Genomic DNA, 15,711 nt, shown 5'->3' with positions numbered 1-15,711 from the left:
CTCCTGCGGACACCATGGCAAACTGTTTCAACCCCACATCTTGTTCTGTCCCCTTGCCTCCTTCCTGCCACGAATCCTGCTCTTTGGGCTACTAGAGGCCTGTTCAGAAAGCACAAATACCATCATACTCTTACTCCCTTGTGTTATACCCTTTAATTGTCTATACATTAAGGCCATGAGAACGTTACAAACCCTCACTTAGCTATTCAGCCTCTTCTCTTTCTCTCTATGTCCCATCACCCTCTTCTTCCCCCACTGGGTTCTAAAAACTCTTTCCAAAACTCTAAGTCATTTCAGACCCCCTGTATTTCCTGAGGCAACTATGATGCTTAATCCTTGTTTTTTGTGGCAATAGTTCTGCCTCACTTTATTATCTCACTCGATCGATAGAATCTACTGATGGTTCAGGCATCACTCTCACTATGAAGACATTCCCTGATCCTTCAGGTAGAATTGACTATCCCTCCTTTTCTGTCTTATGTGATGAATTTGTTATACACATTCCACATTCTGCTGCACGCATTTGTTTACGAATCTGTCCTCTTAATAGAATATAAATAATCCAGGGTCAGGAGCCCATGTGTTCATATCACAGTCTCCAATGCCAAATCTTTTTTCTGTCATTTAGTAACTTAGTGTTTGTTGAATAAACATTTGAGAGTATCAGACAACTATTACATTATAAATTCCTATAGGACAGGAACTGTGTTTTCCCTTTGTATCCATTTAATATCTAGTAAAATGTTTTGCATATAGGTAGTGTTTACTTATTTATTCAATGTATAGTTGACGAAAGGAAAGTAGAGCATCCCAGATGAATGGAACCATGACTGGAAGGCATTAGTACAGGAAAGAGAGTAACATCATTTGATTTGATAAAAAAAAAAATCAGTTGTATAAAGGCAGGAACAATGAGGCTTGGCTGAACAATTGCCTATATCTGTTTCACTGTGTTATTTTTAGGATTTGTATAATATTATAGGCAGCATGGGTTCATAGTTGCTTCTGAGCTTTATTTGTTTATATATTTATTTTTTGGACCTAGAGGAGTATTTTTGAGTCAGGGGAAATTCCTTGTGTAATCATTAGTAACAAGTATAACAGATGGTATTAGAAAATTATTTTCCATCATCCTGTCTCACCTGGTCATTTATGTTTACACACAAATTTCCTTTCCAGATTAATTCTTTCTGTTTAAAGTTTTTTTTTTTTGATGTTTGTTTATTTTTGAGAGACAGAGAGAGAGAGAGAGAGACAGAGAGAGAGAGAGAGAGAGAGAATGAGTTAGGGAGGGGCAGAGAGCGAGGGAGACACAGAATCCAAAGCAGGCTCTAGGCTCAGAGAGCAGCACAGAGTCCAACGTGGGGCTTGAACCCGCGAGATGTGAGATCATGACCTGAGGTGAAGTCCTAACCTGAGCTGCAGTGGGCACTTAACTGACTGAGCCACTCACGTGCCCCCTAATTCTTTCTATTTAAATTCTGTTGTTGATTCTCAGATTGCTCTTAAGGACATTTCAATTGTTCAATGATCAGTGATCCAAAGAAATTACAGAAGATGTTACTTAAAATCTGGAGGACCAAAACTCAGCCAATCTAGCCTTACCTTCATAGGCATATTATTTTTCTCATTGGCATAACTGTGCATTGATTAATAAATCTTAAAGAGAGCTGACTCAAGACAACCTTACATATAAAGATTCTTTTTGGCAATATTGAGCCTGGAGACACATTACTTCTTTCCCACATAGAAGCAATATGTTGCTCAACAGTTAATAGATAAACAGTTAGAAAGCCTAGTCATGTGACCAATATATTGTTGAAATGGTGCACAGAAGGCAGCTACCTCTGAGCTGATGTTGACAGAGTAGTGTTAGCCTTCAGCTTTTTACTTGGTGGTGATTTGTGGACCTATCACGGTCACTAGCTCTTAGTGTTTGGACAAGTGATTGTCACCTGCAAATATGCTTTGTGCAATGACTCTGGGAGAAGTAATAAACCCTGAAAATTGTTTAAAATATGTGCAAGGTCATTGCCCACCTAGCTGTTAGCAAGTGAGCTGAAAGCAGTTCCTGCTTTTAGAGCAAGCAGGAGGAGAGATTGGGGAAAATGATGATCCCTAGTCTCAAGTGTTGTGACATAATAAGGGAAATGGTGTAATGTATTAAGGAGCAGAGCACAGGTTTAGAGATGGAAATATTTGTATTGAAACTGCAGCTCCATATTTGCCAACTAAGTTTAGGTAAATTAATCTCTCTCAGCTTTGGTGTATAAGTGAGGATAAAAGTTCCTTCTTGTATAGTTGCTACAAGGATTGTATGATATAAAATCATTTAAGTGTATAGAAAGTTCCTGTCACTTAGCAAGGAACTCTTATTTTTATACTGGTATTCAACAGAAATAGTTGGAAAACAGTGGATCACCTCATGAAGCTGGCAAAGGTTCTCTAAAGAATCTATTATTTTAGAAAAGTGCTACATGCTTGGATAAAAACCCATGTGCACATGCACACACGCATAGACACACATACACAGACATATACACACAAAACCAAGCAGCACCGGAAAGAACAAAGAAGAATGTACAAATCACCCCAAATCCCGCCCAGTGATAGAGCATATCAACCTAGGCATCTCTTTGTGCCTTTTAAAAATTTAAACAGTATCTTTTTAATGAAAAAAAAAAAAAAAAAAAAAAAGATTGCTTTTTGAGAGAGAGAGTGAGCCGGGGAGGGGCAGAGTGAGAGGGAGACTGAGGGTGTGAAGCAGGCTCTGTGCTGACAGCAGAGAGCCCAATGCGGGGCTTGAACCCAACGAACCATGAGATCATGACCTGAGACCAAGTTGAGGCTTAACCGACTGAGCTAGCCAGGCGTCCCTCTTTGTGTCTTTATTTAGATATATTTAAAGAATATATCCATTTATATCCATGTTATGATGACTTAGACAAGATGGTAGTCTGCTTTTTTTTTCTTGGATTTTCTACTCCGGATATAAGTACCTGAACTTGATTTCCTTTCTACAAGCCTGGAGAGCAGGAACTCAGAGCACACGACTCCATGTGAATGATCTCCGCTGCCATCCCGATAAATCCCTTTCCACCGCCTCCACAGAACCCTCACTGCTATTGTTAAAATGCTCCTGTTGACATGCCACTGGAAAGTTTCAGGAGGCCTCGCATGTGGTCTTGCTGTCTGCCGACGCTGGATTCGTGTTCATTGCCTCATGGTGTTGTTCTCTGCTGATTTGTCAGGGCTTTGTGGTTCAGTTCTTTCCACGGGGACTGCTACATTCCTAATTCTGGGTTCCATAAAACATCACCATGCTTTCATCCTGTTTCCCTCTTTTATGTCACTTACAACTAAATGAGCCTTAATTCACGCAGCTAGTATTTATATCATAGGAGAACACTATCTTAGTGTATTTGCATGTCATTGATGACTACTGAGTATGAACTTCATTTAGCACGTTCAGTGAGTAACTGTATTTCTTTTCTTACAAAATGCCTATTCACTTCTTTAGCCCATTATTTACAGAATGCTTTGCATATTTATAGCTTTAACATTTTATCCACCGTATATGTAACAAATATTGCATTTTAATTTTAATTACTGTATCATTTCTGTGTAGAAGTTTAAAATGCATTTATTAACTGTGGTGCCTGGGTGGCTCAGTCGGTTGAGCACCCAACTCTTGATTTCAGCTCATGTCATGATCCTAGGGTCTCAGGATCAAGCCCCACCTCAGGCTCCACACTGAGCATGGAGTCTGCTTAAGATTCTCTCTCTCTCTCTCTCTCTCTCTCTCTCTCTCTCTCTCTCTGTCTCTCACTCCCTCAGCCCCTCTCCCCTGCTTGCTCTCTCACTAAAATAAAAAAAAATGCATTCATTATCAATGAATCAATGTTCTCTGAGCTTTGTATAAAGCTTAGAAAGTATTCTTCCTGCCAAGATTTTAAAAACAGTATGTTAAATTTTCTTCCAGTCTTTTTTAATTGATTCTGGCTGATGTTATATTTTCCATAATTTACTTTCAAATATTTCAGCAGAGACAGTATCATATAGATGTGTGTGTTAGATTGTAGAGTTAAATCTAACATATCTTAGGACCACATACTTTGGATGTGATCTGGTAGTATTTGCAGTTAATCAGAAGTCCACACTCCAGAAGTGCCTGCTCTGGACTGTTCTACTCTCTTTATCTTGTTCAACCCTAGAGGGTTATGTTATTAATATGGATATCAGAAATGATCAGATTTGTGGGTTTACCACTTTATGCAACTAGATGATCATAATAAAAAAAACACCAGACAATAATAAGCACTGGAGAAGATATAGAGAAATTGCAACCCTCATTTATTGCTGGTGGGGATGTCAAGTGGTACAGCTGCTTTGAAAAGTACTTTGGCAGTTCTCCACATGTAAAAAACAGAGTTATCATGCGATCTAGAAATTCCACTCCTAAGTATATACCCAAGAGAAATGAGATCATGTGTGCCCATAAATCTTGTATGCAAATGTTCATGACAGCATTATGACAAGAGCCAAAAACTGGAAACAGCCCCAATGTGTATTATCTAATGAGCATGTGATATATCCATACAATGGAATATTATTTGCCATTAAAAAGGAATAAAGCACTGATACTTACTGCAACGTGGATGAATCTTCTTTTTACGTTTATTTATTTTCAGAGAGACAGAGAGAGAGAGAGAGAGAGAGCATGCGTGTGCACGCACGTGTTAGTGGGGGAGGGGCAGAGGGAGAAGAGAATCCCAAGCAGGCTGCATGCTAATAGGGGGGCTTGATCTCACAAACTGTGAGATTATGACCTGAACCGAAATCAAGAGTCAGATGCTCAACTGGCTGAGCCACTCAGGTACCTCCAATATGGATGAATCTTAAAAACATTAGCCTAAGTGAAATAATCTAGTCATGAAAGATTATATATTGTATGATTTCATTTAGCCAAATACATAGAGACAAAGTGGATTAGTGATTACCAGGGGCTGTGGAAGGTGGAATAGGGAGTGATTACTAATGGGTAGAGGTTTTGGGGGGATGGATGTGGATGGTGCCAATGTTTTAACATGAGACAGTGGTGATGATTGATTATCGTATATTTCACAATCATTGCCACTATCTCATGTTAAAACATTGGCACCATCCACATCCACCCCCCAAAACCTCTACCCATTAGTAATCACTCCCTATTCCACCTTCCACAGCCCCTGGTAACACTTTAAAAGGGTGAACTTTACAGTAAGGCAATTATATCTGAGTAAAGTTGTTATAAAAGAAAGATATGTATATTAACTAGAAATATTGCACGAGTGAACAGGTCACATACATACCTCATGAATCCTGTGATTCTGCCATTTGTAGTGGTGCTTTAGGCCTAAGGACTTCCTTGGTTATAGGCACAGAATGCTTAGAGGATTCTCTAGACTGATTTGACCAGAAGGTTAGTTGAATCTTGCTACCAGAACATTGTCACATAAGCCTTACGGTGCTATTTGGAATGCCTGAAATCAGCAATAGAGAGCTGGAACTTGGTTAAACCTGTAAAGCATATTGCCTGACTGTTTTGAGTTCCACTTGGTAACAAATGTTTCTTTGTCAGAATTTGGTCTGAGTCTTGGTAGCAAGGTTATAGTATACTGAAAGAGTTGCATAGTCCTCACAATACTTCAGCAATTGAAGGCAACAGACAACTACCAAAAAGTCCACATGGCATAGAAGAATTATTAACAGTTGATACCTAGGAAAATTATTGGCTTTTATGTATTCATCATGTCTCCAATTGCTTTTTACTGAATTATCTCATTAATTTTGAAAGATTTTATTAACCAATTCTCTTGGTTTTTTTTTTCCTAGGTACAAAATTAAATCTGCAAGCAATGATAATTTGCAATACTGTGTCTCATTATCACTTTATATCTTACTCCCTAGTGCTTCCAAAGTGATGAATGATAACATTAGTTGCAGTTCATTTCATTTTGTTCAGAATGTAGCAGGTATTTAGTGCTATGTTAAGGAGTTTGAAGTTTTTGTAGATGTAATGGATTTTATGCAATGAAGCCATTTGATTAGGTTTTACTGTGGAGAACTTTCTCTTGGAGGTGTCTTGACAAATGAACTGAGATACAGGAGGCAGAAAGATGACTTAAAGCTCCAGGGTCTGGGAAGTAGTTGGGACTTGGAAACAGAAGCCAAGGTGGAGAAAAAGCATTAAGGGAGAGAGGGATAGGGAAATGGGGGGTTGGGGAGGATGACTCTGGACTCTGTCTTGGAAGACAGAGATGTGAGTTGGATCGTGTTGCTGTATTAGCGTCCTGTGTAACAAAGGACCACAAACTTGTTGGCTTAAAACATCAGAAATTTATTTTCTCACAGTTCTGGAGGCTGGAAGTGTGAAGTCAGTAGCGGAAACCGAGATGCTGGCCAGGCTGCTCTCCCTCTGGGACTGTGATGGAGAATCCCTTTCTTGCCTTTTCCAATTTCTGATGGCTCCCAGCATGCCTTGGCTTGTGGCTGCATCATTTCAGTCTCTGAGGCCAGAGTCTTCTAATCTCTTTCTGCTTTGTTCATGTCATTGTCTCTTGTCAGTGTCAAATCTCCCTCTGGCTTCCTATTATAAGGATATATGTGATTGTGTTTGGGGCTCACTCAGATAATCCAGAATAATCTCCTCATCTCAGGATCCATGTCTATGCAGGATTTTTTCCTCTCACATTAAGGCACTTTTAGGTTCTAGGGATGAGGACCTGTCTGGTATGTTTGGGAGGGAGCATTATGCTGCCTTCCATGGTTGCCACTTACTGAGATATGAAATGGAGCCACAAGATTGGGGTAAATATAATGAGATTAGTTTTGTGCATGACTTTTTGTTTTTTAAGAAGCTCCATGTTCTGTTTTCAGTTTCTTTTTATCCTGCCCATTTTTTTTCTTTTTTCTTCTCTCTCTCTTTCTCTTTTATTTTTATTTTTATTTTTTGGTTAAATGTTATGTATCATTTCTCTAGGTGAAAGAAGAGGATTGGGTTTTGTACCTTTTTCTGAAAGCTCGTATTGCCCCAAGCTGACCTTACATTACTTCAAACCAATGGGTTCTTCTGTTTACCTTAGCTCGGGCAAACCAGAGCTCTGATATGTCACATTTTGAAAAAGCCTGGGTTTTCTTTTAAGTAATTTCCAAGAATATCAATCATACTGAATGCCTCTAGAGAAGCATAAAACTTTTCAGCATTATCTGCCCCTGAAATTTCTTTTAATATCAAAACCAAATTCAACCCATGCAAAGGTTGAAAATAGTTTTTGTCACTAACTCATTCAGCTCGGCAGTACTAATAAATACTTTAAACAGCCAATTTCAGCAAAACTGAGAAACACTTAAAGCTTATTTTATTTCCAGTTTTAGTGGGGTAATATGTATCACACGTGAAAGAGTTCTCCTTGGTTGCTCAGGCTATGAGAGGCAGCTCTCGAACTGAATTTTTAGTCTATTTGCACAACTTCAAACCTGAAAGTCTATTCTTATTTTCTTGAAAGCCAGATAATCTTGTTAAGTACTTTCCAATGACCCTATCCTTCAGAATTACTTGGTATCTTAGAGTCTAGCTGACTTCAGCTTTTCAGTAAGCTTCAGTTTTTTTTTTTTTTTTTCCTAACATTTATTTCTGAGACAGAGAGAGAGCATGAACAGGGGAGGGTCAGAGAGAGGGAGACACAGAATCCGAAACAGGCTCCAGGCTCTGAGCTGTCAGCACAGAGCCCGACGCGGGGCTCAAACTCACGGACCGCGAGTTCATGACCTGAGCCGAAGTCGGCTGCCCAACCAACTGAGCCACCCAGGCGCCCCATGCTTCAGTTTCAAAATACTTCATTTTTTCATTTCTGAAAGCTTTACTTTTTGCCTGTGCATAATCTGTTTGTCCTTTGCCATAGAAATTGTAGTTTCAAGGCACCTGGGTCGTTCAGTCAAACTTCTGACTCTTGATTTGGGCTCAGGTCATCATCTTACAGTTGTTAGACTGAGCCCCATGTTGTTGGGCTTAGTGTGGGGGTGTTGAGCCTGCCTGGGATTTTCTCTGTCCCCCTCTCTCTACCCACTTCCCTGCTCATGCTTGCTCTCTGTCTCTCAAAATAAATAAATAAACTTTTTTAAAAAAGAAATTGTAGTTTCAGGAAAAATATTTTTTTCCTTAAATTTGTGTGCTAAATTTCCAGAGATAATATTTGTTCAGTGAATAATAATAAAAGGTTGACTAAGTGAGTCAGAGAGGATTAAATATTACATTCAAATCACTTCAAAGATGGGATACATTTTCTTTCAGTTGCTCAAAAAAGTTTTGATTTCCTTGTTTTATATAAAAAAATCTGGGGGTACCTGGGTGGCTCAGTTAAGTGTCTGACTTTAGCTCAGGTCATGATTTCACATTCGTGATTTTGAGCCCCATGTTAGACTCTGTGCTGACAGCTCGGAGCCTGGAGCCTGCTTCGGATTCTGTGTCTCCCTCTCTCTCTGCCCCTCCCCCACTCACACTCTGTCTCTCTGTCTCTCTCGCTCTCAAAAATAAATGAACATTAAAAAATAAAAATATTAAAAGTATCTGAAAACCATTTTGTGTGTATGTGCGTTAAAATATGTGTTGTGTGTGTGTGTGTGTATGTGTGTGGATATAGTGGAGATATATATATATATATATATATATATATATATATATATATATAGATATATAGATATATAGATATAGATATATAGATATATAGATATATAGATATATAGATATATAGATATATCAAGAACTTCCTCGTTCTAGTCTATAAGACAATATAATGCCCAGAGTAAGGACCCTGGGCATGGCCTAGTGACATGGAGCATATTTATGATGCCAGTAAAGAAGTCATAGGTTTTTTCAGTTAATGGATTACTTATTAGGGCAAAGGCCATAAATGCCACCTTCTTCTGTTCTTCTTTCCGTAATAAGATACTTCACCATACCTAAAGTGAAAAATGCTGATGCTTTTGACTGGATACTAAAACCATTCGCTCATTCAATTGGTGCATGTTGAGCCTGTGCTTATGTGCTAGGTTCTGTGGCTGCCTAAGCAGTGTTTGATAAAGACCTTGAAGGCAGTCGATGATGACGAGACTATACTGAATAACAGGTAAATAAAAGGCTCCCAATAATTTCCTAAATTTTAATTAAGCCCAGAATCATTCTGTTTATAGATACAAAACAATTTTTCAGGAGAGATTGTATGATTCAGAGATGTGGTTCTCTGTCCACATGTGGAAAATTTAAGGTGGACCCTGTTTGTTTATAGCTTATATTTTTGCTCCTATGGAAAATTAAATAGAACAGTATCTTATTTGGCTCTATTCATAAACTATATTTTTGTTTTAATTAAAAAATAAGTAGATCAATTCCAATCATGTATAGCAGTATAACCCTTTATGTGTAAACTTTGTTGACCACAAGTAGCTGTACTTTTGGAGCTCACTTCATATCTTCAATTTGAAGATTTAGTCCCTAAAACAACTATGTTGTGTGTTTTGTTAAATTAGCACTTTAGAAGGTCACAAATAGCAAAATTGTTTCTACAGTGAAACTGTTAACTTTAAAATTCATAACATATATAGAGTAGATTTTCTTGTCCAAATTGCATTTGTGTTAGAATGATGATATGTTTCCCTTTTAAAGAATTTTAAATCAAAAAGAATATTTATCAGGTGATTTCATTTACTGAGTGGGAAAGAATGAGCAGCATGCCTACAGCTTTTAGGTTAACTTGCTTACAGATCACTTTATCTTAATTGATCGTGTTATTCTATGATCACTGTACATATGAAGTATTAGAAGTTTTAATAATCCACTCATAAAGCCAAATTATATATAACAGAGATGGATACTTGAACTTTTTATTTATTTTATTTTATTATTATTATTTTAAATATTTATTTATTTATAGAGAGAGGGCGTGAGCATGTGTGAGCGGGGAAGAAGGGGCAGAGAGAGAGGGAGAGACAGAATCCCAAGAGGCTCCAGGCTGTCAGCAAAGATCCAGATGCTGGTCTTAATCCCACAAATCATGAGATCATGACCTGAGCCAAAATCAAGAGTCAGATGCTTAACCAGCTGAGCCGCTCAGGTACCCCTAACTTTTTACAAATAAGGTAGTTCAAGATGTTCATTTTTTAAGGTTTTAATTACGTAGACATACCTATAAATTGTTTTTTCCCACTAGTATATTTTTAAAAATATAGGATAAAAGCTAACCATTGTACGTGATTTGTTTTGATGTTGTATCTTAGTCAATTTGACTGTTTTTAGGTTACTGTTCCTTCTCCCCATAATCTACTGTTATTTTCTATACCGTCCAATGTTGCTAATTAGTTATTTCTGTGAATTTGTCTACCTAGCACAGTTCAGGTTTCTTCAAATAAAGGAACATGTCTTTAATATTTATTCTATCTTTGGTAGTGTTTAATTAGGTCTTGGGCATAGAGTATTTGCTTGAAAAACACTTGCAGAATTGTCCTGAAGCTTTAAGAAAATTACTGTTTTCCAGTGAGAAAAAGACAAGCCTGAGAGGTCGTTTTAAGGGACTAGTCAGCTGTTCAGTATGGGTCTTGGAATGATAATTAATAATAAAAACTACAGGGGTGCATGGGTGTCTGAGTCGGTTGAGCATCTAACCCTTTATTTCTGTTCAGGTCATAATCCCATGGTGGTGAGATCAAGCTCTGCATGGGGCTCTGCACTGATCATGGAGCCTGCTTGGGATTCTTTCTCTCCCTTGGCCCCTCTCTCGTGCTGGTCTGTGTTCTCTCTCTCTCTCTCTCTCTCTCAAAAAAATAAAAAAAAAAAGAATAGAAACTACAATGATCAAAAAAAATTGTAATTTTCATGTTGGTCACTCAGTATAGTTCTGTGCTAATAATGATATGAGAACTATCTTACAATTGGAAGGTGACTTGGGCATAAAATCAGAGAAGGCAGGGTTATAGAAGGAGTTGATTTGTCATCAAGGGGGGTAGCTTGATGTATCAGTCACTGTTACAAGGGATCAGTACCTATGAGGATTGAATAGTTAAGGGGGAGTCAGGGAAGCCTTTCTCCTGGATGGTCCTGGAAAGGTGTTACTAAATTCTTGCTTATCTGTTCTCCTATTTCAGGTTTCATGCAAAATACACCTCTTCCATTAACCTAGTATTTCTTCATGCAGGTTAGAGTTTAATTAATTGGGCCTCAGTTTTAGTGATGCTGTTTCAATTGTACTCTTTTAAGTCCAGGCATTTTAATTGAAATTTGAGAATGAATGGTTACTAGAACAACTCAGGCAATTCGTGGATTATAATTTTGATTGGGTTATTTCTTCAGGTAAGTTTTCTTATATACTGTATTTTTCAATAATTTATTTTCAGGACTTTGCTCTCTTTCTTGTTTTGGCTACATCTAGATTTACAGACTAGAAAGATACATTCAGGATTTTTACTCTATTGAAATGCAACATCACATTATAAAATTATAGGCATAAAGGGATGGGTATCCTGACTCAAGCAAATGACAACCCCATGGAGGGAAGAGTAACTTTCCCATATAAATGTTAATGAGTGGTGTGTGTGTGTGTGTGTGTGTGTGTGTGTGTGTTGTTTCTTATAGTGCCTCATATAGAAAACTAGGACATTTTTCTATGAATAAATGCGGGTATGTTTGGCCTCTTATCCTAATGTCTCTATTCTGTAGTCAGGGTCACTTTTCATATTGGTCTATGGACAGGAATTTATTTTATTTTATACTCCAGTGGCTCAACCAGCAGATGTAATGGGAGACCTTCCAGATTTCCCAACCCTCATAGGAAAATAAGTTGTTTCTTTTGGACTTCTCCAGACACTGTGGCATTTTGTAAAGAACAGAGAAATCCAGTTCAGAGATACAGAAGGGTTGACTCCTTTGGATTAGTCAGTCCCAGGCTGTGTGTACTCTTATTCATTTATTCAGTGCCTCCGAGCCTCAGCTTAGCTTCTTTTTTATAAAACAGCCTTTGCAATAACACCTCTTATTTTACTTAATGTGAATGTGCTTTATTTTTAATAGGATGTTGAAAAGGTAAAAACCTTCATTCCTATCATCAAACCAAACTTTGTGATGCATTTTGGTAATTGCTGGCCTTTTACAGTATATATACTATTTAAGAATATTTGCCTTTTCTGAACTTTTAAATTCATACATGTTTGAATTTTATTAATGAAATTTATTGTCAAACAGCAATGGGAAAGTCAAATTGCAAATTTCAGGGGCTAATTTATGATGAGATTATGGAGTTTTATTTCTCATCATATATTGAACCTAAGATTTTTTTATTTCTTTATTTTTGGCCTTACCATGTGTAATATGGACCGTAATGGTTAGAAGAAACCATGTGACCTCTAGAATCTATGTTTTAAAATATTTGTCTTTATTATTGATAGAAATCCATTATTGTATATTTGGGGCTAAAAACTGTAGTTTTTTTTTTTTTTTTAAAGAAACTGTAGGGTTTTTTTTAAAGCATGGAAATCACATTATTTTCTTTTAAATATGTGTATAACGTAGTTTTTGAGTCCCAACCACATTGCAATATTTTGCACTATCTTCTCTCCTACATTTTTATGAACTCTGAAAGGAAGAGCTAAATTACATTTTTAAGGACACTAATGAGTGAAAAGCTAGACATATGGGAAGGGCTGAAGAACTTCCACTTAAGTGGAGAAGCACCTTTGTAAATATGTATCACAGTAATTTTTCAAATGAAAATGCTTTAATTTACTGTTTGCTAACCATTGCTGGAGTCACTATGTCTGCTTAGGATACAGAGGATTATTTTAATTTGATTTTCGACTAGTGGTTCTTTGAAGCTGACTTAATTCCAAATATAAATATATCTGATATTTTCTCTTCCTTTTAGGAACATTTCAAGACATAATGTCATTTATTTTGGTCTGTGCTGCATTGTTCTGTTGACTGTTTTAATTTTCTCTTTGTACAGTGATTCTATGGATGCAGTAACTTTTGAGAACCTGAAATAAGAAAGGATATCATTGGATAATATCAAAGGATAACATTGATATTAAAATAGGCCTTTCAAATACCATGGGCAGCACAGATATATGCACATGAGTAGCAGTCCTGAGTGGAGGAATAAGACAGTTTGTAAATATGAGATTTTTAGTATAAGTATTAAGAATAAAAATGTAATTAATGATTACAAATTATTACCCATTAATAAAAGATGAATATGAAATTTAACTTTGGAACCTTTAAATCATTCTAGATAGCCACATTTTTCATGCAAGGATATAGCTTCAAATTACTACGTTTTAGGAAAAAATATGGTTTTGATGGAAACTTTTCTTTTTTATCAAAGTTTATTTTTGAGAGAGAGAGAGAGAGAGCAAGTGGGAGAGGGACAGGGAGAGAGGGGGACGGAGACTTTGACGTGAGCTCTGCTCTGACAACAAAGAACCCAATGAAGGGCTTGAACTCACCAACTGTGAGTTCACGATCTGAGCGGTAGTCAGATGCTTAATTGACTGAATCACCCAGGTGTCCCTAGATGGAAATTTTTCTAATTGCCTTATTAATCAGGGCACACCGAGTTAACTTTTTTTGATTACTCAGGGTTATTGTTATGAGCATATTGTTATGAGCATAAATGACAGCATTACTGTCATTGAAGGTAACAGGATACCCCAGTACCAGAGGAACTGAGACCTTCACAGTTACTGATTTTCCATTTTTATTCTGGTTTAGATACAGAAATATCTGTAAATAAGAACCAGTAGATGCTAATGATGGCCTCTTCTACCTTTTGAACGTTTTATTCTACTGAAAAAATCTTCAGGCAAGATCTGTATGTTCATCTTGAATTCCCAAACCACAATAGCAGTGTAAAATTCCTCAGAATTGATGTCACAGAAATGTCAATAGATGGTGCTTCCCTGTCACCTTCTAATTGTGTGAACTAATGTGATCATGTGCTCTGAATCCAAAACAATTTTTCATCAGTAACAGCTCACAGTTCAATTCAGGAAACATTTCTGACCATCTGTATACTGATTAATGAAGGGATAAAAGGAAACTTGATATAGTTAAATTTCTTTCTTTTTTTTAATGTTTTATTTATTTTTGAGAGAGAGAGCATGAGCAGGGGAGGGGCAGAGAAAGAGAGGGGGACAGAGGATCCGAAACAGGCTCTGCACTGACAGCAGACAGCCCCATGTGGGGCTCGAACTCATGAACCATGAGATCATGGCCTGAGCCGAACTTGGATGCTCAACCGACTGAGCCACCCAGGTGCTCCAATAGTTAAGTTTCTCAAAGAGATTTTAATATAAGAATGTGGAACGTTTTTGATATCAACCAGCTGTAGTACAAGACTGAACAAATAGGCCTCCCTCACCCTGGCTTCCTGAACTTCAGTGATGTTCATTTTGAATAAGTATAACGAGATCTTTGGTGAATTTTTATTTAGTCATACGTGTATACATAATATACATATATAATGTGTATATAACGTATATCAAAGACCTATATATTACAATATATACTCTATATGTATTACATATATAATCTATATAAAGGTTACATATTTATATACATTTATGTATTTATGTAAATGTTTTGGCCTTATATTCATTTAACATTTTCTTTTATTCAACAGAAATCTCCTTGACAGAGACACATTCTCCAAATCTGATCCAAGTAAGTATCTTTTACTTGCTTTTTTGAAACAGTCTACTTATTTTTCTTACTTGATTTTGCAAAATTTGTATGAAACTTATAGTTCTTGTTTATTTTTTAATTTAATTTTTTTAAGTTTATTAATTTTGAGAGAGGAGAGAGCACAAGCACTAGCAGTGGAGGGAAAGAGAGAGGGAGAGAGGAAATCCCAAGCAGGCTCCGCCCTGTTAGGGTGGAGCCAAATGGGAGGCTCTATCCTAGGGAGCAGTGAGATCTTGACCGGAGCCCAAGTCAAGAGTCATATACTCAACTGACTGGGCCACGGGGGGGGGGGTCCCCTCCCCTTTTTATCTTAAATACAGTTCTTGTTTAAATATTTGTTTTAAAGCGCAGACAGCACGAAGTGGGATAGTCTCAAGCCCTGCATCTCATGTACCTGGGCAGTAGTCTGGCTAAAGACAGGGAGTTGCTTAGCACTTTGAGAATAAGACAAAGATACAATGGGAGACAGTTCACTTTGAAATTGAAACCTCATGGTATTGCCATATGGTAGAAATTATATTTGAAAGGCGACCATAATGGACCATAATTTTAAGTGATTTAGCCCCAGAGTAAGACTCTTCCTCCTCCTCCTCCTCCTTTTTTTTTTTTTGTAAATAAAAGGAGTATGCAAAGGCAGGTTTAACCATGGATGTGCTGAATTTTTTGATTCCTAATTACATATATTGAAAAACTGGAGATAACTTGTCAAATGAAAAAGATAGTTTAAATTAGAAAGCAGCTGCAGTAATGTGCACATTAACAAGTGTTTCCAAATCTTGTAGTAGTTACAAATTAATATCCTGCACCTCTTCATCTCTACAAATATGTGGGCCAATGTGGATTAATTACAGGTGGAAGGTTTTGTAAGATGTTAGAATTCTTGAGGTACTCATTGGGGAAAAAGCATTATAATTTGTGGGTATTAAAAATTCCCAGGGCTCACT

At 37.2% G+C, this 15,711-nt stretch overlaps 1 protein-coding gene across 1 annotated transcript in view; it reads left to right on the top strand.

Annotated features, from left to right (window-relative positions):
* CPNE8 (copine 8) overlaps positions 1-15,711 on the top strand; it is a 227,183-nt gene that overhangs the window by 16,155 nt on the left and 195,317 nt on the right. Inside the window, exon 2 of the mRNA XM_060657941.3 lies at positions 14,706-14,746. Coding sequence (XP_060513924.1) covers positions 14,706-14,746 — 41 coding nt within the window. The remainder of the gene's footprint in view (positions 1-14,705; positions 14,747-15,711) is intronic.

The sequence above is a fragment of the Panthera onca genome, chromosome B4 (genome assembly GCF_046562875.1).
Source record: "Panthera onca isolate mPanOnc1 chromosome B4, mPanOnc1 haplotype 2, whole genome shotgun sequence".
Classification (NCBI taxonomy): Eukaryota; Metazoa; Chordata; class Mammalia; order Carnivora; family Felidae; genus Panthera; species Panthera onca.
This window is presented reverse-complemented; position numbering and strand designations above follow the sequence as displayed.